General features: G+C 43.1%; 2 protein-coding genes and 1 long non-coding RNA gene across 3 annotated transcripts in view; 1 reads left to right on the top strand and 2 right to left on the bottom strand.

The window, feature by feature from the left end:
• Positions 1-25,490, bottom strand: part of LOC135487857 (E3 ubiquitin-protein ligase HACE1-like) — a 156,857-nt gene that overhangs the window by 114,949 nt on the left and 16,418 nt on the right. The window lies entirely within an intron of this gene.
• LOC135487672 (uncharacterized) lies at positions 12,199-15,869 on the bottom strand. The gene is made up of 5 exons (XM_064771709.1): positions 15,855-15,869; positions 15,453-15,572; positions 14,979-15,058; positions 13,280-13,450; positions 12,199-12,228 (listed from the first exon to the last, which is right to left on the bottom strand). Exons 2-5 carry the CDS (start codon positions 15,496-15,498, stop codon positions 12,199-12,201), a joined length of 327 nt encoding a protein of 108 aa, XP_064627779.1. The 5' UTR covers positions 15,499-15,572; positions 15,855-15,869.
• On the top strand, positions 22,729-25,064 carry LOC135487858 (uncharacterized). Its single transcript, XR_010446895.1, has 3 exons — positions 22,729-23,615; positions 23,916-23,981; positions 24,387-25,064. It is a non-coding gene; the product is annotated as an uncharacterized LOC135487858 (long non-coding RNA).

Here is a 25,490-nt window from a genome sequence, read left to right as displayed (position 1 = left end):
AGCCCAGATAAATGTTTATGCCCCCCCCCTTCTTTTGAAACATGGGGGTGGAAGACACCCGGAGAGAGAGAAATTCGGCGAGTGGACCAAGCAGGGCAGCACCTAGACCACATGCTGAGCCACAACAATTGGACTGAGAGACAGCATACCCTCTATTAATGCGGAACAATCATGCATATAATACTGGGAGAAAGCGGAATGGGAACTCCACGTAGCCGCATTTAAAACCTCGTATAGTGCCACTCCCTTATACTCGGCCCAAGAAGAAGAGATGGCACCATTCTCGTGAGCCGTAATGACACCCAGGTTGCGAAGCTCTAGAGAAACGAGAGTCATAGAATAGGCCAGCTAGATGGTGGCCACCAACCACCTAGCGACAGTTGCAGCAGCTATCTCTCTAGTAAACCCCTCCAGATAAGACACAGAGGCACTTCCTGTCGTGGTGAATGGCAGGCTCCTTGGTCTTATCAAAATAGAACTTCAATGCCCGGACTGGGCAGAGAGTTCTGTCCGGGAGATCCGTAGCAGACAAGGAGAGGATAAAAACCGGTGTGCTGTGCCTGGTTCTTTGCAAGAAAACCTTGGACAAATTCTAGGTACGCGCCCCTCTCATTAAAAGCCAATTTATCAAAGGCTAAGGCATGGAGCTTAGACCGTTACTGCACCATTGCCAAAGCCACCAGAAAGGCAGTCTTAAAGGTCAGATGTTTAAAATCTGCCTGGTGCATAGGCTCAAACGGGAACTTCATGAGAGCCCTTGGCACCACCGAGAGATCCCATTTGGTGGTACGCTGAATCGAGCTTGGACGTTCCAGAGATGTATTGCGAAGCAACGATGAGGCAGCGACTTTACGGATAACGTCCTCCGAAAAGCCACTCTCGGAGGAAACACCCGATAGTCTGCAGGCGTGAAGCCTGTAGAAAGAAGGGCCTAGATGATAGACCCAGATTGATGGGGTGATACAACAGACAGTCCAACCCTGCCAGCCGGTGGGGGTGGTCTGTCAGGAGCTCCAACAAGACCAGGAACAAAGCCCGATTAGGCCAGCACAGGGCTATCAGACAAACTCTGACCCGAGAACTGGCCACTGACCATGTGCCCTTGGTGGTCAGGTCCCCTTCATTCAGATGGACGCCCCAGCTATAGAGGACGGCTTCTGTGACTAGGGACATATGAGGGGACAGAGGACTGAGCTGCACTCCCCGGAGGAGCTCTGGCTCCGACCCTTAGAAACTCCAGACCTCCTCGAGGAAGGAATTTGGAATAGAAATCGGACGATCGAGAGGGTCCGAAAAAGGACGCCAACTTGAAAGAAGGAGAAGCTGGAGGGGCGCATGTACAGGCACCTGAAAGGAACCTGGTCCGCCTTTGAAGTGAGCAGGTCCAGCAGAGACAGAAACTGTCGAGCTGAGACGCTGTTCGACGGCGAAATACCCCGATCAGGGACTGGATCTTGAGAACCGGTCTGGAAGGGGGGACATGAGGCCCTCTCATGTGCGAAAGCGCACCCCCATGAAGACATAGTCCTGAGATGGATCTAGCTCAGACTTGTCTAAATTTAGGAGCCATCCCGCTCACCTAGTTGTCTGAAGCAGGAACTTTGCGGCGTCGAGCCTGGTAACGAAGCAGCCAGTCGTCTAGATAGCAGTAGAGCTTGAAGCCCGCAGCAGTGCAGCCAAATGATTGGGCAATCTGGTTTTATCTCCAGGACACGTATTTTCACGTCCCCATCCATCCAGATTTTCAACCGTTCCTTCAGTTTTACTTCGAAGACAAGTTCTATCAGTTTCAGGCCCTTCTTTTCAGCCTGGCTTCCCCTCTGGTTATTTTCACTACAGGCATTAAGGCGTTTGCCGCGCCTTTTCACTCCAATTTCCATGTGACATGTACATTCTTCAATAACTCTGAAATTCAGTCAACTTTCTAACCAAAATGCTTTACTGAGATGGTACCGGTAATTTTAGAGAAGAATAATATTATTCAATGGAGTCGAATCTGGTGAAACTAGCCAGAAACTGTTTTCCCCATATCCACTGCAAATGATATGCATTACATTACCCGAGGCGAGCACATGGTCCCTAGACCTTTTCATCTATTTAAAAGGGGCCGTACTGAAAATATTAATTTCGTATTAAGGTTTTCGGTGGATTTGTCGCTAACCGTAGTTCCTAAAAATGTTTGATTTCCAGCTTTGTTCAATTTTCAAGATGGCCGCCTGGCGGCCATATTTGCTGATTGATTTGACTGAAAATCAAGGATGTTGTAGAAAGTACATAGATATACAATCACATTAAATTTAGTTGCAATCTGACTTTGTCTTATTTTCAAGATGGCCGCCTGGCAGTCATATTTAAAGTCTGAGCGGGGCACATTTTTGGGGTAAAATAGAGGGTCCCAAGATACATGTCCTCACAAGTTTAGAACCTTCTAGCTCAAATAGAAATGAAACCTGCCACCTATTGGTGATTTAGTGAACTTTGACCTCTCTGACCTTGAAAAACACGTCAAATCAAAAACCCAGGTGATATGTCATTTAACTTTAATAGATACACATACCACAAACATTCCATCACTCTTCGTATAACCATTAGCTTCAATGAAATGGCCAGGGGCCATTGTGCTCACCATATCACAAGGCCTCAGGACCAGCTCAAAACGCGAACTCCGCGTGGTTTCCGAGTTCACCACTATGCGACGTCAGCGCCATTCACGACCACGCTCCAAACAGCATCAGATCCACTCTTCGCGCCGCAGTTAACGATAGCAGCATGACGGCGTCACGTCACTCTCCACTCGCAGTGCTTATTCTATTATGCATTTACGGACCGCACCACTGGAGAGTTCCCCGCGAGGCAACGTCACGGGAGAGATACAATGCAATACAATGCATTGCAGGTTCCTGCGCTTTTAGATACGACCCGACTTGATACATTTTTGAGTGGTGCTCAATGCAAATGTACAGGGCGGGTCCCCGGCGTGGTGGAAGTGTCTTGGTGTTGAAGGCGTGCATGATGATGATGGCCCTGCTTAAGATAGCTGCTTGTGTCTTATAAAGTTTGCGAAAATCTTTATTGGTGTAATGAAAAAGTGTATTAAGAGTATATCAGAAATAAATTAGCCGAATTTCCCAATGTTGAGGTTTTATAACAGCATCCTTACCGGAGAGTATATTTCAACAGATGGGGGGATTGGTGGTCGGTAGGCCTAACAAAACTGCTCTGATAGAGGGAAACGCTTAAATCATATATATATAAGAGTACCTATGTGTATCTTTAGGTGTGTGCACTGGTTCTGAAGATAGATGACAAACAAACATTGACCGCCATTCGGGTTTAGGCTCCATCACAACCCCACCCCTTTGCTCGACCCCGATAGTGATCTGGCGGGAATTTTGAATTGTTGACAAAATGAAGTGGCCAGAGCCATTGTGCTCACCTCATGTGGAGGAAAGGGTGGATGAAGAGCATGGTATTGTGTCATGTAGTGTTAGGTTTGATGTAGCTCCAACCAATTACAATTTCCCCAAAATGGCCAATTTACAGTACATTTGACCTCTGTGACCTTGAAAAGTAGGTCAAATCAAAAAAGACCCGGGTGACACATTGAATGGTTGTTAGAAGTAGATGTACCTATGATATAAAATTGGTGCCAATCGGGCAAGTAATTAAGGAATAATAGCATTTTGAAGAATTTTGGATTTGGCCCCATCCCTGGAGGCCAAACGGCAAATCAGATCGAACCAAACTTCAGTACCTGAGATCACCTGACCAATGGGTACATATGTACTTAATTTGTGATCAATAGTCATTGCAGTTAAGAAACGTGCCATAGTTACGGCCTGACGGCCAATTTACGCCATTTGACCTTTGTGACCTTGAAAAGTATGTCAAATTAAAAACCTGTGTGACATATACTGTATGGTGGTTACATGTACCCATGATATCCAATTGGTGGCAATCGGGCAAGAAGTTAAGGAATAATCACATTTTTAAGGTTTTTGGATTTTGCCCCCTGGTGGTCAAGTGGTGAATCATATTGGACCGAACTTCGGTCCCTGAGATCACCTGACTAAGGGGTACATGTGTACCAAATTTGGGATCAATAGTCATAGCAGTTTAGAAACGTGCCATAGTTACATCCCAACGGCCAATTTACGTCATTTGACCTCCGTGACCTTATAAAGTATGTCAAATCAAAAACCTGTATGTTATAGGATGTATCCTTGCCAGGCGTACCTACAATAAATTTTTTATTGAAAACGGATCATTAATAGGAGACATATCACACTTTTTATGTTTTCAGTTTTGGCCCCCTGGTGGCCAAGTCATGAACCAGACCAGACCAAAATTCAGTGTCAGAGTACCTCTGACCTAGGAGGTCATGTGTACAACGTTTCAAGTTCATAGCACAAGCGGTTAAGAAACGTGCCACACAGGATATGGACGACGACGGACGACGACGACGGACACAGGGCTATCGTATAGACTCCCCTAACGGTGAGCCAAAAATGGAGAACTTAGACAGCCATATGAGGGGGGGTCTCTCAAAACTTTCGGAGGGGTTTCCGTGCCGAATTGCTGACAGCCGTGGAAAGGGAGATGTTCATGGCATTCTGCCACGAACTTGATGGTGTTGCAAGGTGCCTGGCTCAAAAGTACAGCCCTGACGTGTATGGCTGGGCGGAGGCGAGGAAGCACCAACTGGTGCAGGTAATGAACTGACAGTTGTATTTCTAATTTCCAATTTATACAGGGACGTCAAAAGCATAGTAGGCCTACGTCAATTAGGTTATTTGTGTCATTCCCGAGCTTAGAAGGGGAAATATTGATCCCAAGCCGACAATTCCCGAAGCCTTCCGAATGGTAATTTGCAATAGGTGGCCAACGGGCATGGCGATTTAGCGGATCCTGCGGATACTGCGGATACTGGTCTGCAGCGGATTGGTATCCGGTCGTTTCGCTCCCTGACGTTTTCGCCCCCCGCATTTTTGCCCCCAAACTTAGCCTAATACCATTAGGCTCCACGTGGTGGCACTGAAGGTGGCCGCTGCCATGATGTAATGTAATCAAGATAAATCAAGAGAGTGTCTGAGAGTCACTCTACCCAAAAATTAGTCGTTTCGCCTCCTGGGACTTGGGGTGGTTTAAGGATCGTTGCCAGGATCTTGGGCTTGTCACCTGTCATCGCATGATCTTGCTGGCTGGTTGGTCATCAAGAGTGGGATGATTGACTCGAGTGGACGTTTTAGAAAAATCTTTTATTTATTATCATGAGAGTGGGAAATTCTCTGTTTAAACTGATTTGTCATCTGGGAGTCCTGGACATCATCAGTCATCATGTGACTTGAATATCTTAATGACGGATCATCAAGGCAATCGTATGTTGCTCGTGCACAATTTTGCGATGTTGTAAAATAAAGAGAGACGTGTCAACCAGGCTAGTGTAGAAGTTTAAAATGTCCCCTGGAAAAAGTGTCCGTCCGTATTCTGCACGATATTAACAAATTAACGAATGAGCGAGAATGACGTGTGTTTTTCGGGTGCGTAACGACTAACACAATTACGGGCCAACTCGGCCTATTACCAACTCGGCCTGGGTTATAGATCACGGTCAATGGTCTCATTAGGGAGGGTTTTTTTTATTCATGCGCCCCCCCCCCTCACCGTAGTTCCTAAAATCATTGATTTCTCGGTCCTTACAGTATGTCAGTGTTGATTCAGCAGTTGTTTTGGCAAAGACATGTTTTTTCGGAGTTTCTGAAACCTAGAGCGCTACTCAATAGGCGGCTAACAAGAAACTACGCATTTATACTGTTGTTGCCGTCGTATGTGTACACTGAACTTGGGATGTGCATCAGCCCCGTTTTGAAATGCCGTCCAGTGCCAGTTGGTGCGTTTTCGCTGATTTATGCAAAATTCAACATATCTCAAAAGGTCAATGGTTGACCCTCGATTTTTTTTTTATTTTTGTGTAGCGTAAGCAATTGTCTTTCATGGGAGAATGGTCACTGTAAGAATTATTCTGGAAGAAATGTATAATATTTGGGGGTTTTCGTGATTGCCATTTGGGATGGTGAACAGAGCTAGGAGCAAATGTGACGCTTATGATTTATTTAAAGAAATAAAATGCTCGATTTAACATCCAGCAGAATCAGGGGAATCGGGCGTTTCCAGTGATATACGACACAAATGGGTTGTCCTCATGCATTCACAAACGCATTTTAAAATAGATGTTACGTCCTGTTAATGGGGCACGTCATCATTGCGTACATTTGGGAAAAACTCCCTAACGAGACCAATATGGAAATCGTCCGATAATAGAATGCAGACATCTTTTTCATGCATGTTGGGTTTTTTCCGAAATGCTTGATAATCTTAGCGGTTTAGACAATTTAACAGTTATGAAATATTACAAATATTTATTATAAGGATAATTTATCATAATATCGATATTCTCGAGCTGTTTTTATGCTGATTCCGCCCAGATTCCGCAGAATCCGCAGGATCCTCTAAATCGCCATGCCCGTGGCCAACACTGACGTCTGCTTCTACATTGTGTTTATGAAGGAGCAAAGTCTAATCAATCAAAAATTGAAAATAACATGTTGTCATAAGCCACTTACGCATTGTTTTCTAATCAGCTGTACAAACAGTTACCAACTTTGATTAGCCGTGTCCTGGCATGGTACCAAATGGCAACAATGACAGCACGACCTATACCGCCTGAAATTTGATTGATTGACATAATTGACGTGGCGGGAAGCATGAATTGGCCCGCCAGAGTGCGCAAAAATTGCTTTGATATAACTGCGGGTTTAGTACTCACGGGGGGGGGGGGGCTAACGTCCAGGGGGTCGAGGTGCGAACGAAAGAACTGAGACTGTACCATAGACCTTTAGATGGCGCAGGCCCGCTGCGCGGCCTACTTGGATAAGAAAGAAATGTTACTATAGAAAGTTATTGCCCAAATTGTTAACCCCCTCCCTCTGTGAAGAAATTGGCGGCCTATGTTTTTTTCTTTCCATATTTTCCATATGTTTTTGTCATTCCAGAGTTATCCAATGGTTTTGGATGAGATCAGGCGCATTCACAAGCATATCCTCTGCATGATGAGGTCCAATGGTCCACGGAAGAGTGTACGGATTGCTCGGTAGGTTCATGAACATCATGAGTTCTTTATTCTCAACGGAAATAGAGGAAAAAAAACGGGTTTTTTTTGTGGGGGGGGGCAGGCAACAGGAAAAATGGTGTCTTTTGTCCGCCTCGAACCAATATGGTAGCTGTTTTCCTGGACACCACCATTCAGAATGATAGCTGTATGTATTGCAATTCTTGTTTCATAACAGAGATGTACCAAGTTGCGTCTCCGACCAGATCCGGGGCCTGATGACGACAAACTCATTCCGCACGACAGTTAGAGAGACAAGAGCCATCTCAACACTAAACATCACCAGCGCAGAGAAGGTGGTGATTCTTTTTAACTTCTGGGGCAGGGAGGAGGGTTTAGAAAGGAAGAGCCTGCTGAGGAAGACGGACCGACAGGTAAATTGCATCCCAGGCTCCTCCTGACTAAAATTTATTCCGATGTGTGAATAAAGGTGACACGGGTTGGAATGCACGAATAACTCCCTACATTTCTATGATGGCCAATTGGTGTAGTAAAGATCCTGCTAGCAGGCTTTAATTGAGAGGGTATGAACTTTAATGTAATGTGAGACACTCTAATGTCAGGATGTAAGTGCACTTGACTTCAATTTTGTTGCTATTTCCTTTCTTTGAATGAATGGATCTCCAGCAAGTGTCTTGTTCCTCCAATTTCCTGGATGCTACCAGAAAAGCAAGGATTGACCAAATTAACAAACTGGGTATCAGGACATCCTCCCCCTCCCCCTCCTGGACATTCCCCCTAACCATCTGCCGCCCCCCCCCCTACCGGACATTAGTTGACCCCCTGGGACATCTCCCCCCTTGAAGGACTGCAGATAAACCAATATCAGTCAGTTTTCATCAGGGGAGCAAATGTCCGAGAATCAACAAACTGTAGAAGAATCAGATTCAAGATAAGAATCTGCTACTGTATCTGGAGGATGCGGGGAAATGCATCTCCCCCTAGTTCATTTGCCTCTCCCCTGAAGGATCTATACCAGACACAGTGATATCCTTTGGGGGTGTCGGGAGGCAAACATCTAGTGGGCAGATGTTCAGGGGGCAAATGTCCTAGAAATGCACATTATAGGAGGCATTTCCAAAGTTCCAGCAATTCTGACATGGATGCAGGGTGATCATATGGATTGTGCTGATGTCATCTGGAAATAAATGTCCCTTGAACATGGCAGAATCTGTGAAGTTGAAACCTCTCCTGGTGTTCATTGCCACATCACACTAGTGTCAGACATGTACATGTACAAGAAAGACTATTCAAAACAACACCAAATTTTAAGGTTAACACTGATTATAATTGAAAAAGTATAAATTCAATTCCTCATTAACCAGATAAATTTTCTATCATTGACATTCATTAATAATTTGTATAAATGACATTTAGAAGTCGTGGACAATAAAATTGAGCATTCAAAACATGACATCTGGACAGGTTTTTCAATCAACCAATTTACAACTGAACTCATTTCCTTTTTGATAATCCATGTAAATCTTGCAAATATGAATCCTTGTACAACAATACAACAAATATCACTTTCCTGCAATATACACCAGTGGCTATTGACCATGGCAGTGCCATTAAAACCTGATGCAGGGCTATCAATGCACATTCTATAGAAATTAGGCCATTACAGGATATTTCAATCCACCTTTAACTGCTCACAGCTTTTTGCCATTACATGTAGTTCTAAATGAAATGGCCAGGGCAATTGTGCTCACCTCTTGTGAAGGATAGATGGATGACATGGAAAGTGAATTGAATTGAGGTAACTACAGATGTGACAAAGCAGAGTAGACTATTTTATGATCTGACCAGTAATTGTCTATTATATCAACCAAGTCGATTGTGGCAGATGGAGTAGGATTGGTGAATACGAGGTCCAATTTAGACTGATAGTTGGTGGTGTTTTTGGACATTTTTTTTTCTGAAATTATATGCTTGAAACATGAATGTTATGACCCTTTCAGCACCTATTTTCACCTCTTCAACCTAGAAATCAATCACTACACTAGAGTGTGGAAGGAGATTTCAAAGTCATTAATTACTTACAGCCATGACTTGAGATCACAACAATATCCAGCTTCAAGAATGTTGAAAAACACAGACATTTCTGGGGTTTCCCCAGTTCACTGAAAGCAGACATGTTTATTTTGCATTCTAGTGTATCAGAATGACACCAGATGGCATGGTCGTCCTGATCAGTGCATTTATAGTCACTGGGCTGTTTTCGGTTTTAGCCATCTAGTGGCCAAACGAAATATCAAACCGGACCGAAATTTGGTGCCCAAGGGTATTGCACTATAGATTCATGCACTTGATTGGAAAAAAGGTTTACGAAGACTTCGCGTCACGTCACGTTACACAAATGTAAAACCGTCAGAGTTACAATGCATCGTGACATGACGACGGCCAACACTATTAAACATTGTTCCCAATCAAGTGCATGAATCTTAAGGAGGTACAATTGTACCAAGTTTTAAGTCAAAAGCTTCATTATTTGCAAAATGTGCCAATATCGATAAATTTACGCTATTTGACTTCTGCAACCTTGAAAAATAGGTCAAATCAAAAACCCGTAAGATATGTTATGTATCTTTATTAGATGTACCTATGATAAAAATTTGGCAATGATCCAGTCATGCATTAAGGAGATATAGCACTTTTTGTGTGTACGGTTTTAGCCACCTGGTGGCCAAATCAGGAATTAGAGCAGACTGAAATTTGGTCACCCAGGTGTCATTACATGGGGGAACATGTGTACCAGTTTTCAGGTCAATAGCTCCAGTAGTTACGAAACGTGCCCTGCTCACGGACGATGACGGACGCCACGCCAAAGCAAAAGCTCACCCCTCAGAGAGGTGAGCTAAAGAGGGAGATTGCAATAACCACAACTCTCTGTTCAGGACATGTAGGCCTACATGCAGTGAACAGGAATGGAAAGGCCTTTCTACCAGACAACATCACGCTGTGCCTTCCTCATTTCTGGTGAGATTCGGCTTTTCTCACCGGTTTCTTCAATCAGCTTCATTGTGGGATGATTGCAGAATAGATATGCACCCTCAGTGGCTAAACCACACTTACACATGTCAGCTTTCACATTTGGATTGATGTGATATCTATCTCTGGACCTACTCTTCACCAAATTGTTCACAACAACATCCATATCATGCACTTTGAGCCAATACAGATCAAGATATTAATGCCGGAATATCATACCCCACTTGTTCTGGGAGGTACTGAATCTCGCATACTCCTTCAATTGTTTGTTCTTGGCCTCCCGTCCTTGCATACTATTGATACCTAGACCAATTCCTAAGCGGTAATAAAGAACCTCCGCATGAAACGGAACAACATATCCAAAATGCCAAGTTGTCAAGTTTCCTCCAGTCATCAAAAGAACGTGACATGCATGGTACTGTCGACAAACAGTCTGCAATCGTTGCAGTTCAAACTGACTGAATTTGATCTTTGAAGCAAGACCAATAGCTTCGCGCACAACCTTGCAGACAAAGTGAAATACCAGGAGTCTGAATTGTCAATCAGGAGTCCCATTTTGTCTCACAGCCTTGATCAAGTAGGGGTAACCCTGGCAAAATTTGAAGTTCTCTTCTCCTGTAAACCTTACACCAAGAAGCCTTGTGCCACAGGAACCTTTTGACAGAGTGGCACAATTCTCCGTAAACCACCTTCTGACCAGTATGAAAATACGACCAGCGTTAACTTCATCCCGAAGACAAACCAGGTATCTGGGAAAGGGAGATTCTATGAAAGCATTATTCTTAAAATCAATGCCACCCCTGATGACCTTATCATCCATTAGTGTTAGGGCTTCAGTCAAAATAGCCTGGTGAAGCTGACTGAGCACAGATGTTATTTTTCAGATGACGAGAATCGATATAACAGCGCTCCGAGTAAATGCCGAGTGTAGGTACGTGTTCTTGCCTAGAATGCAATGATGCAATGTATTTAGTCACTACATCATGCCTGCTGGCCTCCTGTTTTTTCAAGGCCCCTTTTTTTACCACGGCTAGTCGATCAAGATACGACGAAGGTTTCCAGGTGGATTCACTGCCACCTAAACTTCTGTCAAGCTTTGACAGGTCATCTTTTCGCACATTGCCATAACTGGATGGATAGGTAGCTGCATTGCTGAGCTCGCCACAAGCAGTGGCTATCCACTTGCAGTCACCAAGAACAAGTTCAAGAGTAAACCTGACCACAGTGGATCCAATCATGAACTCCTTCTTCTCAATGGACTCCATGCTTCAAGCTATTTCGGCAACATAGTTGAGAATAGAAGCATGGTCCTCAGGCGCATCAGCCCTGAACAACAAAAACTGGTACATGCAGCTATTAACCTTCTCAGGCAAATTCAGAAAAGACAATAGAACAGATGTGTGCGTTTTCAACTTCGAGGCAGGAGCACCAACTGCCCCAACAGATATGGAAAAGTGGCCTCTTTCTTTCTTCAGCCAATTCAAAGATTGCTATCTTCAGGAGGGTGTCTTCGAGATTCCGGTAGCAGCTGGAAACACCTGCTACTTCATGAACCTCAAGCTCTTTACAAATACTTTTCAACTGATGAAGTTCCCGATATGTCATCAGCTCATCACCACTACATTCGAAATTGAGATCTGCCTGCCGCAATGAAGTGTATTTTTCGACTGGATATTGAACCATTACGATACATGTATTTGACACACCGGACCACATTTGCTTCCGTTACCTGTTCCTTATGCTTTGTTACTCTGCCTTCCTTGGGTCTCGATAAATTTGAATAGTACTTTTGAATGGCTCCCTTCCCTGCTTTTTTAACCAACGTCAGCCACAATCCATCCTGCACACTTTTGGAATCAGCTCCATGAATTGGTTCCAACGCCTTGCATGTTTCGTCAACTCGTTTAGTCATGGTCGTGTTGCTAAGGTAGCATCTCGCAGAGTCATTTGGCAGAACTGGGGTCGGGTTCGTCACACACGGTAGTTTCGATTTCATCTCTACCTGAACATATTGGTCTAGTTTAATAGGGGGTACAAATTCAGCTCTCAAGTCTTTCCTTCCATTCGATCTGAAAGTGAAACCAAACAAAACTAGAAATTTGAAATTTGGTTGTCAGCAAATTTGATAGCCCCCACGGGCCCACACAGTACACGTATGGAGGAATGAAGTCTATTCCGTTTCGCGGATGATCTATTTCCGGAAAAACACGCTCGCGCTTTCTCAAAATCACACGCTCAGTAACATTTAAACAGCACCCTAACCTTTTCAGATGGGCAGGATGGATCATCGATAAACATTTAAGGCTATTCCTTTATTTTATTCCTTCGTTCAACCATGTCAACCGTCGTTCTTTGCTCAAAATACTCGACAGCTCGCCACTTCGGCAAAGAGTTACCGCCGCCATGATGCATGAGGATATGACGTCACCATTACGGGGCGGAGCTTATGCTAATATACGTGTGATTGACAGAATCATGCCGGAGATTTGAAAGCAAATCAGAAAATCGGCGCATAAAAACGCTTCAAAGTCATCAAAATTATCCGAATTTTGAAAAAATCTTTGCCAGGTGCACTAGATCGAGTTTAGTTTGATGGGACAGGGGTGAGAGTTTTTCAGTTGAAATAGCAGTTTTGCTGGACTACCTCCATAACATAACCTGGGAAGAATGCAGAAGCCTAGTACCTTCTCCTAGTAATCTCAATATAGACCCCACATTTGTTGTATGTGGGGTCTATAATTAGCACATACAGATAAATGCGTCTTTCAAGAACTGAGTGCCAAAGAACTGAAGGCCTAATGTATTCGGTGCTGATTACCGGTTGTTTCCATTTTTCGGCAACGACCCATTGGGTGTCCCAAGAGATGAAAAATGTTGCTAAGAGGGCAATATAAACGTTTGTTCAGGATACCAGTTCTTGATTGAGGCTCAAAACTGGTAATGGTTGCCTGTACGCATCAAAAAGATTCTATAGGCATACACTGCTCCTCAAGGCTGGCTTTGCAACAAAATTATGTGCGACAAGGTAACAAATTTCAGTGTAACATAATAGATCTCAGACTGAGATATCCGTACAGTAATGCTGTCTTTTGTTGTAGAATTACTGTTAAGATAACATACCTCAGCAGTCAAATCACGAATACACTCTTCCTTTTCCCTGATGTCATCATCAAGCTTCTCAACCTGGCTTTGCACCATTTTCATGGCACTGGCATGTGCAATGTCAAGTTTCGCCTCTTTCTGTGCACGCCTATACATTCCGATATCCCAGCCAGTTCTGGTAGCTTTTTTCTGGAACCGAAAGTGATGAAAGGTCAGCAAACGGTAATAAATTGTGCTCAGCCGGTGGATGAAATGAACAATGTAATGAAATGGACAACTTTAGACAGCCCAGGTTGCTGTGTCATATGACTTTGACATCTGTAACCACATGTGAACCAAAAATGCAGTGCTCACTTTATCCCTTTAAAATTGAATGAATTACAGTTACAATCAAATCAAGCTGAAATGATGACAGGGGAATATTCAGCGTACTGGTACTCTTGCTATAAGGCCATTCAACATAAATTACTTGTTTATCATCACCGCCCGCCCCGACATTTAGGTCCCGTGCCGATTATTTTGATATTCGATATATCAAATATCAAGGTACCGTCCGCTCCAAGTTGTGCCCTCAACTTCCAACTCAGATTCAAACAACCTACCGCCCTAATTTTACCTGACCCGGTGGCCTGTTGATAATTGATATCCATTTCCCCGTTCTGGCCATCACACACGTGGTACATGTGGTATTAGTTACGACTAAACAAATCCAGAGACGCAGCATGCAGCCAGCCGATGCTGAAAAAATGTCTCAATACCTCAGTACAGGGTGACACCAGTCTTGCTCAACGGCAATGAATTATTTTCATTCAAAGTGAATTGTCAGCACACAAAAGAATTATTGACTCAGTGAGACTACACTCGGGGAGATTTTGGAACCAATACTTTCTCAACCTCATACCTGCGTGGGCAAATGCGTATAGGCCTACCAGTTATTTTTATATTGCCGATGAGCCTGGAATCGAGATGAATAAATGCATGTGTTTTTATTTCTTGCACAACGCATGAATGTTTGACCAAAGCTTACACACTATGTGGTGTATGAGGAGAATGTTTTCAATGGGCGAGACTTGGGGCCATGCTGCTTGCTGTCACTTTGCATGCTTGTGTCAGATATACATGGATTTGTACCGTACATGTAAAATGTCAGGGGAATAAATCATCAGCAGATCATGGTGCTACTTGACATGGCTTATACATACATTTGTAATATGTCAGTCCAAAAATTATCAAATATCGAATATCAAAGCCCCTCCCAATGGAATACATTGCCAAGTGGCAAGTTCATGACCGAAAAATATCAAATACCAAATATCAAAGGCCCTCCCCATCAAACATTGGCGCCAAACAAAATATCAAATATCAATATCAAAGGGCCTCCCCTCCAAATATCGTGAGGTGGAGTGATGATAAACAAGTAATTTATTTTGAATGGCCTAAGAGGCTAAATAAAAGTGCAACCAGATTGAAGCCGTGATGTCATTCAGAAGCAGAACATCGTGAGAGGCAGATGCCAGTCAACCACAGCCACCCTTATGAGGCCTAGAGGAATGGAAACAACCACACCAATTGGGACCAGTGAGCAATGATTTGACTAGCATTTTCGACCAGTCTACAATTTGGTCTCTCTGAGGGGGTTTTAGCATTCATTTCTTCATGGGTTGAAATTTCCCAAACATTGTTTGAGCTACCACAGTATTATCCAAATGCTACCCACCTTTATTTTCCCTTGGATGGTTGAAAAATCCATTGGGTGCTGAATCAAATCGAAGTAACCTTGTGCATCATCTTTATTCACTGAACAGGATGATAGCAATAAAGAAATAATGGACATTATAAGCTACACTACATGAGGTGCCAGGGTATCTCGCAAAATTGCAAAGCTGGGTGGTGGTGGAAGTGCAACATTAACTTGATGTCTTCAGTGTGTGTTTTAGAAGTGAGCTCTGATCATCTCATTCCTTCAAAGCAGTGTGCAGTATCTATCACAGTGTCAGAAAATACCAGATGTCTTTTGTGGACATCTGAGTACAGACTGTCAAGTGTTTATCCGCAAAACATACATGATGTTTCTGGGTAGGCAATCACATAATATCTTCGAACACCTGTAGGCAACTTAGTCAAAGACCTAATATTGAATAAGATTCATAATATCATGCCCGATTTCTCCGGCCTGATTTGTGATATTTACCTGGTAATCTAAACCAAACTGATGGGTCAATGTTAATTCTATTCATTCTTCCTCCTCTGTAGTGGGCAACCCTCTGGAGCAATCCCAGACACTAGGACTCCATCATGGAGGCTGTTACCACTGAAATAAACAACAAAGATTGTTAATAAGGCGTGCACAAATATTGACACAGCATAAACTCTTTTCAATTGCAGACCTCCACTAAAATTAAAACCAATTTAGAAAAGTGTTCCTTGAACTGAAAGTGGGTGTTTTGAGAAAACAAAATCAAAATTCCATCAAAAATATCTATGTCATGGATGTCTGATTAATAGAAATAGTAATTCTGAAACAGGACCATTTGACCCCAACTCTAAAGAGAACAAGTATATGCTGCCTATTGTTTCATTTCATTATACTTACTCAGACTGACAGCTGTTGAAATCTACAACAGGGAAAAACCAACTGTGGACAGCAGTTCCAAAGGGAGAATGACTCCCATTTGGATTTGTACGTACTCTGAAATGAAATGAAAATCATGATCCAGTGCTGGTAACGGTCCAAGCGTGAATGCCTTTAAAATTCTTGACACAATAGACTTAACTACCGGAGAAATCATACTCCCTGTTAAACTAGACCGATATTTTCAGGAGAGACAAGGCATCATCAAATAGTTATGTTACTCTGGGATCCCCTTGATTTTGCCCGTGAATACCCTGGGTAAAAAAATCATTCTAAATCATGCCGATTGTGCCCTCGATTTCTTTGGAAAATGACCCACCCTTCTGCAATCCTGGGGGCGTCGCCCATGTGGGTCTACCCCTACCCCTACCCCTCATTCCTGCACCCAGAGTGGCCATAACCAGCCTAACCTTGCCCCTACCCCCAATCTTAACCCCCTACCACCTAGATATAGACTGCCATAAACCTAGGCTCTAGCCGCAACAGTAGCCATTGAGATGTACAGCAAATGTACAGGCCCAGTGCACTCGGGCCTCAGTGCATTTCAAGGTCATGATAATTTCTGTTGTCTATTAAAAGAACATGTGCCCACACTAATGATTTGGCCCTTGGTAGACTAGATATATGATGCAGCCTATGAGGAACACAAACACAGGGTAGGAAGAGCTGCAATTTTGTACAGACATACATTTTTGTAAATGGCCAAGGTCAACTGGAGCCCAAGGGCCTAAATCTGCCATTATGGGCGTTGGGCCCATGCACCATGACCCGCCAAAGCCGAAATTATAGGTATCAAATTTTCTTCCTATTTCTATTTTGAAGATCTCAATGCACTACTCAACGAAATTCCGCACAGTGTAAATTGAATACACCAAACACAACACCTTTTTTAACTTTTCGGATTCATGTTAGAATAAACTAACTAGCTGCTCATAAACTTTGACATTTATCACTTCCGTTGAGCCAAAAAGGTTTTCTTACCATGCCTGAAATTTGATGAAATTCGGGATAAAATTCAGAGAAAATTGTTTTTCATTTCTCTATCCGCCATTCTGATCTTGTTGAGGTCGAAGGCCACTGGGTGGCAGCAGCTCCCGGGTAGGGCCAGGCAGAAAAAGACTAAAATCAATGGATTTTTAACCAGCTTCAAAAATTGACCTCCGTCTAGTGGCGCTCCACACGGGGCGTGACAGAACTAATGCTTAGCGGTTGCTCGATCTCAACGGTTTCGAGGCGCTGTGTATAGATATTTGGTGCTTTGGAATTCATCCTAGTTAAGAAACAATGTACATGTATAGTATATAGGTCAAACCAAACCAAACATAGTGTCAACTATGTCATTGCTCAGGCCAGCTGAGGATAGTGAATTACGCAGAGTTATTGGACGCTGCCCCGCTAAATCGTGTCAATTGGACCCATTGCCGACATGGATGCTTAAAGGTGCTACAGACGAACTTGTTCCATTTATCAAGGCGGTCGTTAATGCATCCCTTAACAGTGGTAGTGTCCCCAACGTGATGAAGACAGCTCTGGTAACTCCGATCCTGAAAAAAGCATCACTTGACCCAGAAGTTCTCCAGAACTATAGACCGGTAAGCAATTTACCGTTCCTCTCGAAGGTTCTAGAGAGAGTGGTGGCCGCACGCCTCAACGACTATATGGATCGTCATCAACTCCACGATGTTCTTCAGTCAGCATATAAAGCAAACCATAGCACAGAAACAGCATTACTTCGTGTGCAAAATGACATTAGACGTATGTTGGACAATGGCAGTGTCGGGATTCTTGTCCTCTTAGATCTATCGGCGGCTTTCGACACGGTGGACCATGAGGTGCTACTAAAGAGAATGAGAGATGTTCTTGGGATCGACGAAAGTGCGCTCGCATGGTTCCGTTCATATCTGACAGGAAGAATCCAGTTTGTGAATGTTCAGGACAAACGGTCGCCTCCTCATTCCCTCAAATACGGTGTACCTCAAGGATCCGTGCTAGGTCCGTTGTTGTTCTTGATTTACATCATACCACTGGGGCATCTTATAAATGCTCATGACACGGATCAGCATGGTTATGCTGATGATAACCAACTGTATACCGCCATTCAGCTGTTTCGGAATGCAGCTGCTGTTCTGGACAAATGCGCAAAGCTTGAGGTATGTTTGCTAGCCATTCAGGATTGGTTAACCGCTAACTTTCTCAAGGGTAATCCATCAAAAACTGAAATTGCTCTGTTCGGAACACTACAGCGCCTTCGCGCCCTTGGACTCGAGTCTCTCTCCATGGCTGGGATCAATGTTCATGTTGCGGATGGTCCCGTTCGGAACCTCGGGTCTTGTTTGACTCATCACTGTCGATGGCTTCCCATGTTAGAGCTGTTGTCAGTTCTGCAAACTACCACCTCAGAAATGTGGCACTTGCTCGCCACCTCCTCACAAATGAAGCAACCAGGACACTGACTCAGGCCATGGTGTTATCACGACTGGACTATTGCAATAGTCTCCTACTAGGGGTATCCGAGGTACTTGCCGACAAACTTCAAGTGGTCCAGAACAATGCAGCCCGTTTGATAACCCGTACACCACGTAGGAATCACATCAGCCCGGTTCTAGAAGATCTTCACTGGCTCCCCGTCCGTGCCCGTATCGAGTTCAAGGTGCTAACTCTAGTCTACAAGGCGGTAAATGGTATTGCCCCTGATTACCTGCAGGATCTTTTGCAGTTATACACCCCATCGAGGTCACTCCGATCATCTGACAAGAACCTCCTATCTGTGCCGCGTTCAAAGACTACATCATTTGGTGGGCGTGCCTTCAGTTTTCTGGCTCCCCAACTGTGGAACTCTCTAAGCTGTAATCTACGGGACACTCAGTCACTCCTTGCTTTCAGGAACACTCTAAAGACGGTCATATTTCAGAAGTACTTTGCTCGCTAGGGGGCGCACTCGAACAGTTTAATTGCTGGATTTGAGCGCCTTACAAGTTGTTTTTTTATTGTTTATTGTATTGTATTGTAAAGGCGGTACGACGTAATGTATTCTTGCTTGGAGTAAGTACCATAAGAATATCATAAAAAACAAGTCACTAAAAAACGAGATATTGCACTTTTTACCTATTTTAGTTTTGGCCTCCTGGTGGCAAAGTTGAGAACCAGATCAGACCGAAATTCAGTGTGAGAGGTTACATGACATAAGGAGTTATGTGTACCAAATTTCAAGTTCATAGCTTTAGTGGTTAAGAAACGTGCCATAGGTCTCGTTAGGGAGTTTTTCCCAAATGTACGCGATGATGACGTGCCCCATTAACAGGACGTAACATCTATTTTAAAACGCGTTTCCAAAGTGAATGAATGAGGACAACCCATTTGTGTCGTATATCACTGGAAATGCACAATTCCCCTGATTCTGCAGGATGTTAAATCGGGCATTTTGTTTCTTTAAATAAATCATAAGCGTCGCATTTGCTCCTAGCTCTGTTCACCATCCCAAATTGCAATATTGCCAATTGGGCCGGACAATCACAAAAAACCCAAATATTATACATTTCTTCCTGAATAATTCTTACAGTGACCATTCTTCCATGAAAGACAGTTGGTTACGCTACACAAAAATTAAAAAAAACCCGAGGGTCAACCATTGAACTTTTGAGATATGTTGAATTTTGCACAAATTAGCGAAAAACGCACCAACTGGCACTGGACGGCATTTCAACACGGGGCCGACGCACATCCCAAGTTCAGTGTACACATACGTCGGCAACAACAGTAAATGCATAGTTTCTTGTTAGCTGCCTATTGAGTAGCGCTCTAGGTTTCAGAAACTCCAAAAAAACATGTCTTTGCCAAAACAACTGCTGAACCAACACTGACATACTGTGAGGACTGCGAAATGAGGGGGGGGGGCGCGCATAAAAAACAAGAGGCCCAAGGGCCTGGCGCTCAGCTGAAATGGATAGGTGAAGGCAAGGGCCAAGTGTGTGTCGGTACCGTTATTATGAGGCAACGTGAAGCTATAACGTCTAGCACGCAGAAGTGCTGATGCGAAAGACCTTCTTGCTATATCAGTGCATGCTGAAGTACTGAGTTGACGTCACCCTGGTATTATGACGTAAAGTCATTTCTATTGCCGTTGCAGTAGTGGGGTGTGTGATGACGTCAAGGAGTTGTGTGGTAACGTCAAAGAGTGGAGTCCTTGTCTTCATGCAGCGTAGGTGGAACTAATAACATGCACATGGACACAAGGTACATAATTATTACAGTGTATTTTGTGAGGTGGGGCCTGGTGCTTTACAATGGTCAAATGAACCGACTGTTGTCTGGACATTGATGAAGTGCACAGCCGAATGTTTGGGACGGTCTTTTTTGTATGTGAAGAAAAGAAGATAAAGAGTTGGTTAACAAAATGAACTTTATTGGTGCGGCAGATATTTGATGCCTTTCGGCAGATATTTGAAGCGCCTTGCGGCAGATATTTGTTGCCCTGCGGCAGATATTTGATAACGCTCTCCGGGAATGGAAAGCAGTAAAACGAGTAAGCACACCTTACTCTGAATGTGGGAACAGCAAGTGCTTTCCTGGACTTGAAATGTGCCAACGGCTCCTCTTGCAATAACCAACAACAGTTGATCTGTAAAAAAAGAGAAGAGAAATTAACACTGACTGAATAAAAAAGGGTGACATAGACGGGGAAATGTACACCACCGGATACAGTCTGTGCTTGATCAGGCATCGGTCAGATGATATCCTGAACAAGGCATTTATATAAGCAAATCCAGAAAGAGACTTAACCTTCGAAGGGCACACTTATTACTCAGTGAAAAGTCAGTCCTGTGGGCTGTTTTCCAATTCAAAATAAAAGTGTAACCTCTTTAAATTAGTCTCACAGACTGAACCATAACACTCAACAGCCAACCGTGCCCACATGATGTGAGCGGAGAGCTGGGCTTAAAGATGAGCGAGTGGTGTACTACATTTTTGAAAATTGTCTATCGTCTACGACATGTGACAGAACAGGATCTAGTGGACTTAATGATGAGGTACTATCAAATAAGGTGTCCATCAAATGAATCATGAGGGCCTGTTGAGTTATACTCTAAGCCTGTCCTATAGGGCTAGGCTATGGTTTTTGTCTTTTTTACAGCTATGAGCTACAGTACAGCCATGCACAGCGCAGTGTACAGACAGTACAGGATTGCAAACCAAAAACATGAGCATTGCTGCGTAACGAAACTGCAGTGGGATTCATACTACGATGTCATAATGTGACTTTCAAAATAATTGTAAACAAACGTAAATGACGAAATTTGTTGCAAAATTGCCATCCACAACGACTCAGGGACCGTAGTCAAAATGGCCGACGGCGAATTCTCCGGTCGCTAGCGCAGTCCATAAACAAGCATCAATTTTACCAACTTTGGGCGCAAGCTTGGTCATCAAAGTTACAGAACTGTTAGAAATACATCCAAACAACATATATATACAGTTAAAAGTGCATAAAAATCCCGTTTCAACCTCCGGGCGCTACTTTTTTTCTCCGCCAGACGCCGGGCCCTACCGGTCGTTATTTAGGTGTGTATGACCAACTCGGCCTATTACCAACTCGGCCTACCAACTCGGCCTGGGTTATAAATCATTGGTTTATTGGCATAAGTTTTTCTTATATTTTTTTGTTTTTTGTTGGTATATATAGGCCTACTATGTATTCATTCCTGTTGGAAATTTGAAGAAAATTTATTGGAATTTGAAGGAGAAATCCATGAAATAACGGCGGCGAGTGTGGAAAAGTCGCGGTAGCACTCCAAATGCACATTCATGACTGTGATTTCATGGATTTATCCTCCAAATCTTGATGAATTCTCTTCAAATTTCCAACAGGAATGAATAAATAGTAGGCCTATATAGCAACAAAAAAAAACAATATAAGGAAAACTTATGCCAATAAACCGATGATTTATAATAATAATATTTTTTTAATAATAATATTTTATTGCGCTTAATGTATACAAGGATACTATGGCAAAATACAGAATACAGAATACAGCACAAAATACAGGATATATAACGGGAAAGAAAATACAGTAGAGTATACAGGAAAGAGCAAGTGTTATGTCAGAAGTAAACTACTTCTTAAATCCCATATAGATTTCAAGTATTTTCCTGTTTTAATTATAACGGATTGTGTCTCAGAATTCAGAATTTTACAGAGTTTCTCTAAATCTGTTAATCCCTTTAAATCAATTAAGGTATGAATGTATTCAAGGTAATCAGTGCGAATTTGTGCATATTTTGTACATTGCATAAAGAAATGAACTTCATTCTCTACATCATTTCTACAGAGCAAGCACAGTCTCTCTTCAGGCTTTTGTTTTATATACCTGCCCACCTCGACGCTAGGGCCCAACGCGCCGCGTAGCGGCAAAAAAGCGAAGCTGGCGAAACATTTATAACGGGTCACCGTCACTTATTATTGGACTTATAGCGCATTTACGGGGTTGCAACTATTTTGCTTTATAGTGTCACCAGGAAAGAAAAGCATGCGACCTAACGCCGATCTATTTGTATAAAGTGATAATTGGAAGGTATATAGTAGGAAATATCAATAAAATAATCATTCCATGTCGTCTTTTGAGGGCATTTTTGATTGTAAAAAATATATGTGTACGTCATCGTAGTCTCTGCAATGATAATTTTATCAGAGCAGTCTCGCGCAAGTAGAAGTTCTTTACCTATTAGTTCTTCACTTATTAGTCTCAACGTCTGGCGCAAAGCCAGACGTTTTCCATTACGATTTCACTACGATGTTTCACAAGAAGGAGCAGTGCGCGAGATATGCTAATGAGCAGACTTCCCTCGCTTGAGTTTCTGAAGAATGTTCCATATCGCGCTAAGCTCATCACTGCTGATTATGACAGGCGTGCAACGGTAGGTATCTGCTCCCCAACTTCCACCCTAATACCGCCCATACGGTACAATAAGTTACCATTTGATGGGAATGGGACAATGCCCTCACTGTGTATGGAGTCATAGGGATAAGAAGACATTATTCATTAGTGTTGGTACAAGTGATTTTGCCTAAAAAGCATGCGCATTCAAAAAACAAAATATGCAATGTATCACGTACATGACCATGACGACGTGCAGAAAGTGCACTGGCCAGTGCATACCCTATGGCTATGTGCTAGTAAACATGGTAAACATGAACAACGTCATTATTCATCGGCTGTTCATTTTACTCCGAGCTTTTTCTGAAACATATAGCCATGATGATTAGGCCTACCATGTACCATGACCAATAACAGCACTAGATCATGTAGATGTCAACAAGTTCACATGAACCGTTTAGCCCGCATGGCGCATGTGGCGCATGCGTCTAAACCAAAGCCCCAAAATCACTTGTTTTGGTCTATTTCACTTGTGTTTACAACTGTTCAATGGATTTATAGTTGAATGCGATCAAACTACGTCTTTTCAATCGTGGATTGTAAATTTAACCCCATGGGCCTAGGGAAGGCCCTATAACAATACTTTCGACACCGTGCTCACTGCTGATTCTAAAATGCACCACCTAGTCAAAACAGGACATATGTTCTTCTAGGAATAGATCTCTTTCCAATATTTCGTCATTCCACTATCGTCATCACCTCATGATACTTTCATTGACATTACAGGCACACATCCACAGAGCACTCTTCAAATCATCTACACAGTGGTTATCCAACTAGGATTATAAAGGTAATTTCTTAGCCCCGCACAGTGGGTTTCACTCTTGATAAAGGGGCACTATTGCTAGCAGCTAGGTAGGCAGGATAAAGTTAGACGAAGTAGCCGATAGGGGTCTCTTACCCCTCAAAGTCCGTCACAACTATTCAAGCTTGTACAAGGAATACATGCAGCGCTGACTCTAACAAGACCCAATGGGAATGTCGCACAGTCATCTGTCAAAAACAAGACCTATGTTGTAGTATGATCTCTTGCCAATATTTAATAATTGCACTATCGTCATCACCTCATCATACTTCATTGACATTACAGGCACACATTGACATCGACCACTGTTGCAATCAACGACACAGTCGCTATCCAAGTAGCATTATAGAGGTAATTATCATTTTCATACCTCATTAGCATGTGAACCAATCGCGTCGCGTCCTTTGCGATCACGGCAAAGCCTCATGGAATAATGTCTTTCACCGTTGAATAATTTTTCATATTCCATGCCAACAACTTCAATTTCTTCATATTCCATGGCTAGAAGTTCAATACTAATATAATATCCAAGATAAAGTTACAAGAAGTAGTCAATAGGGGTCTCTCACCTCTCACTGTATGTCCACACTATTCACGCTTGTACGAGGAATACATTCAATGCTGAATCTAACAACACCCAGTGCCCTTACTCTGTATATTAGTCACTGGAAGATGGCCCATTTCACTCCTTGCTTCTACTTCACCTATAGTCTCATTGCAAACGCCTCAGTTCTATGATATCACATTCACTTTCAGCTGTCATGCAACGCAACAACTGTGCTATCTGCCATCGCACATCAACGAAGAAGTGCAGCCGCCCACATTCCACCTCACGTCTGTCCGACCAGCTGCAATCCTCGAGGACGCCCCACTGTACCACGATTTCACTACGATGTTTCACAAGAAGGAGCAGTGCGCGAGATAGGCTAATGAGCAGACTTCCCTCGCTTGAGTTTCGGAAGAATGTTCCATATCGCGCTAAGCTGACCACTGCTGACCATGACAGGCGTGCATTGGACTGGTACAGGTTGGAACTGAACATTGAATATGCTGGTGGTGACGCTTTCTGATGAGAAGTTGGTCGTGACTGATGCAGTATCCTTGGACTTGTCAACAGCATCGTTCAATCATTGCTCTCTGAGCTGCCTTGATTCTGTACTTACCCAAATACTAAGACCAAATGCCTGTTGACTGTGCTTTAAGAGAGACTGGCGCCATGCCTAGAGATATGACTGACCCCTATTGGCAAATTTGTATGACTTTATCTTGCCTACCTAGCTGCTGCCTATAGTCTCCCTTTAACTGCAGAACACTTCAAAGTCGATAAAATGCCATGTTCCACCTTTTAATGTGTTCAGACCGCCATTTTCAAAATAATCAAATCAGGACACTGCCTTCTAGTCTCATAATAAATTTTGCTTTCCTCAATAATAACATTTCTTCTTCTTCAATGCTTTCATCATTCCAAACTTCTCCTCCTCTGACTTTTACAGGGGTACAGTCATGGCAATCAAAACCCAAATACTGAGACCAAATGCCTGTTGACTGTGCTTTAAGAGAGACTGGCGCCATGCCTAGTCTCTCTTAAAGCACAGTCAACAGACACCAACCCACTCAGACTCAGAAACCACAAACGCCCAACCCTTCCTGCTACCTTAATACTTCTGGATTTGGAGCTTATGGCTACTTAGCCTCAAAGATGAAAACAAGTAGTGGTATTTACTTCGCGTCCCCTTTTTCAAATATGGTTGTATTTGGTTTCCATTATACATATGCTTATAAGTTCTTAATTAAGAATAGTTTTCTATTTGTGATGGAATGGACTCGTTATATTTCTTTCTATAATGTTCTTGTATTTTC

This window comes from Lineus longissimus, chromosome 5, assembly GCF_910592395.1.
Source record: "Lineus longissimus chromosome 5, tnLinLong1.2, whole genome shotgun sequence".
In the NCBI taxonomy this organism is placed as follows: Eukaryota; Metazoa; Nemertea; class Pilidiophora; order Heteronemertea; family Lineidae; genus Lineus; species Lineus longissimus.
This window is presented reverse-complemented; position numbering and strand designations above follow the sequence as displayed.

Coding starts and splice junctions, on each gene's coding strand:
- LOC135487672 (XM_064771709.1), bottom strand. CDS start 15,498: ATGAATAGAATTAACATTGACCCATCAGTTTGGTTTAGATTACCAG. Junction 15,059..15,452: donor AGTTTGGTTTAGATTACCAG/GTAAATATCACA, acceptor CATCCTGTTCAG/TGAATAAAGATGATGCACAA. Junction 12,229..13,279: donor TTCGTGATTTGACTGCTGAG/GTATGTTATCTT, acceptor TTTCACTTTCAG/ATCGAATGGAAGGAAAGACT.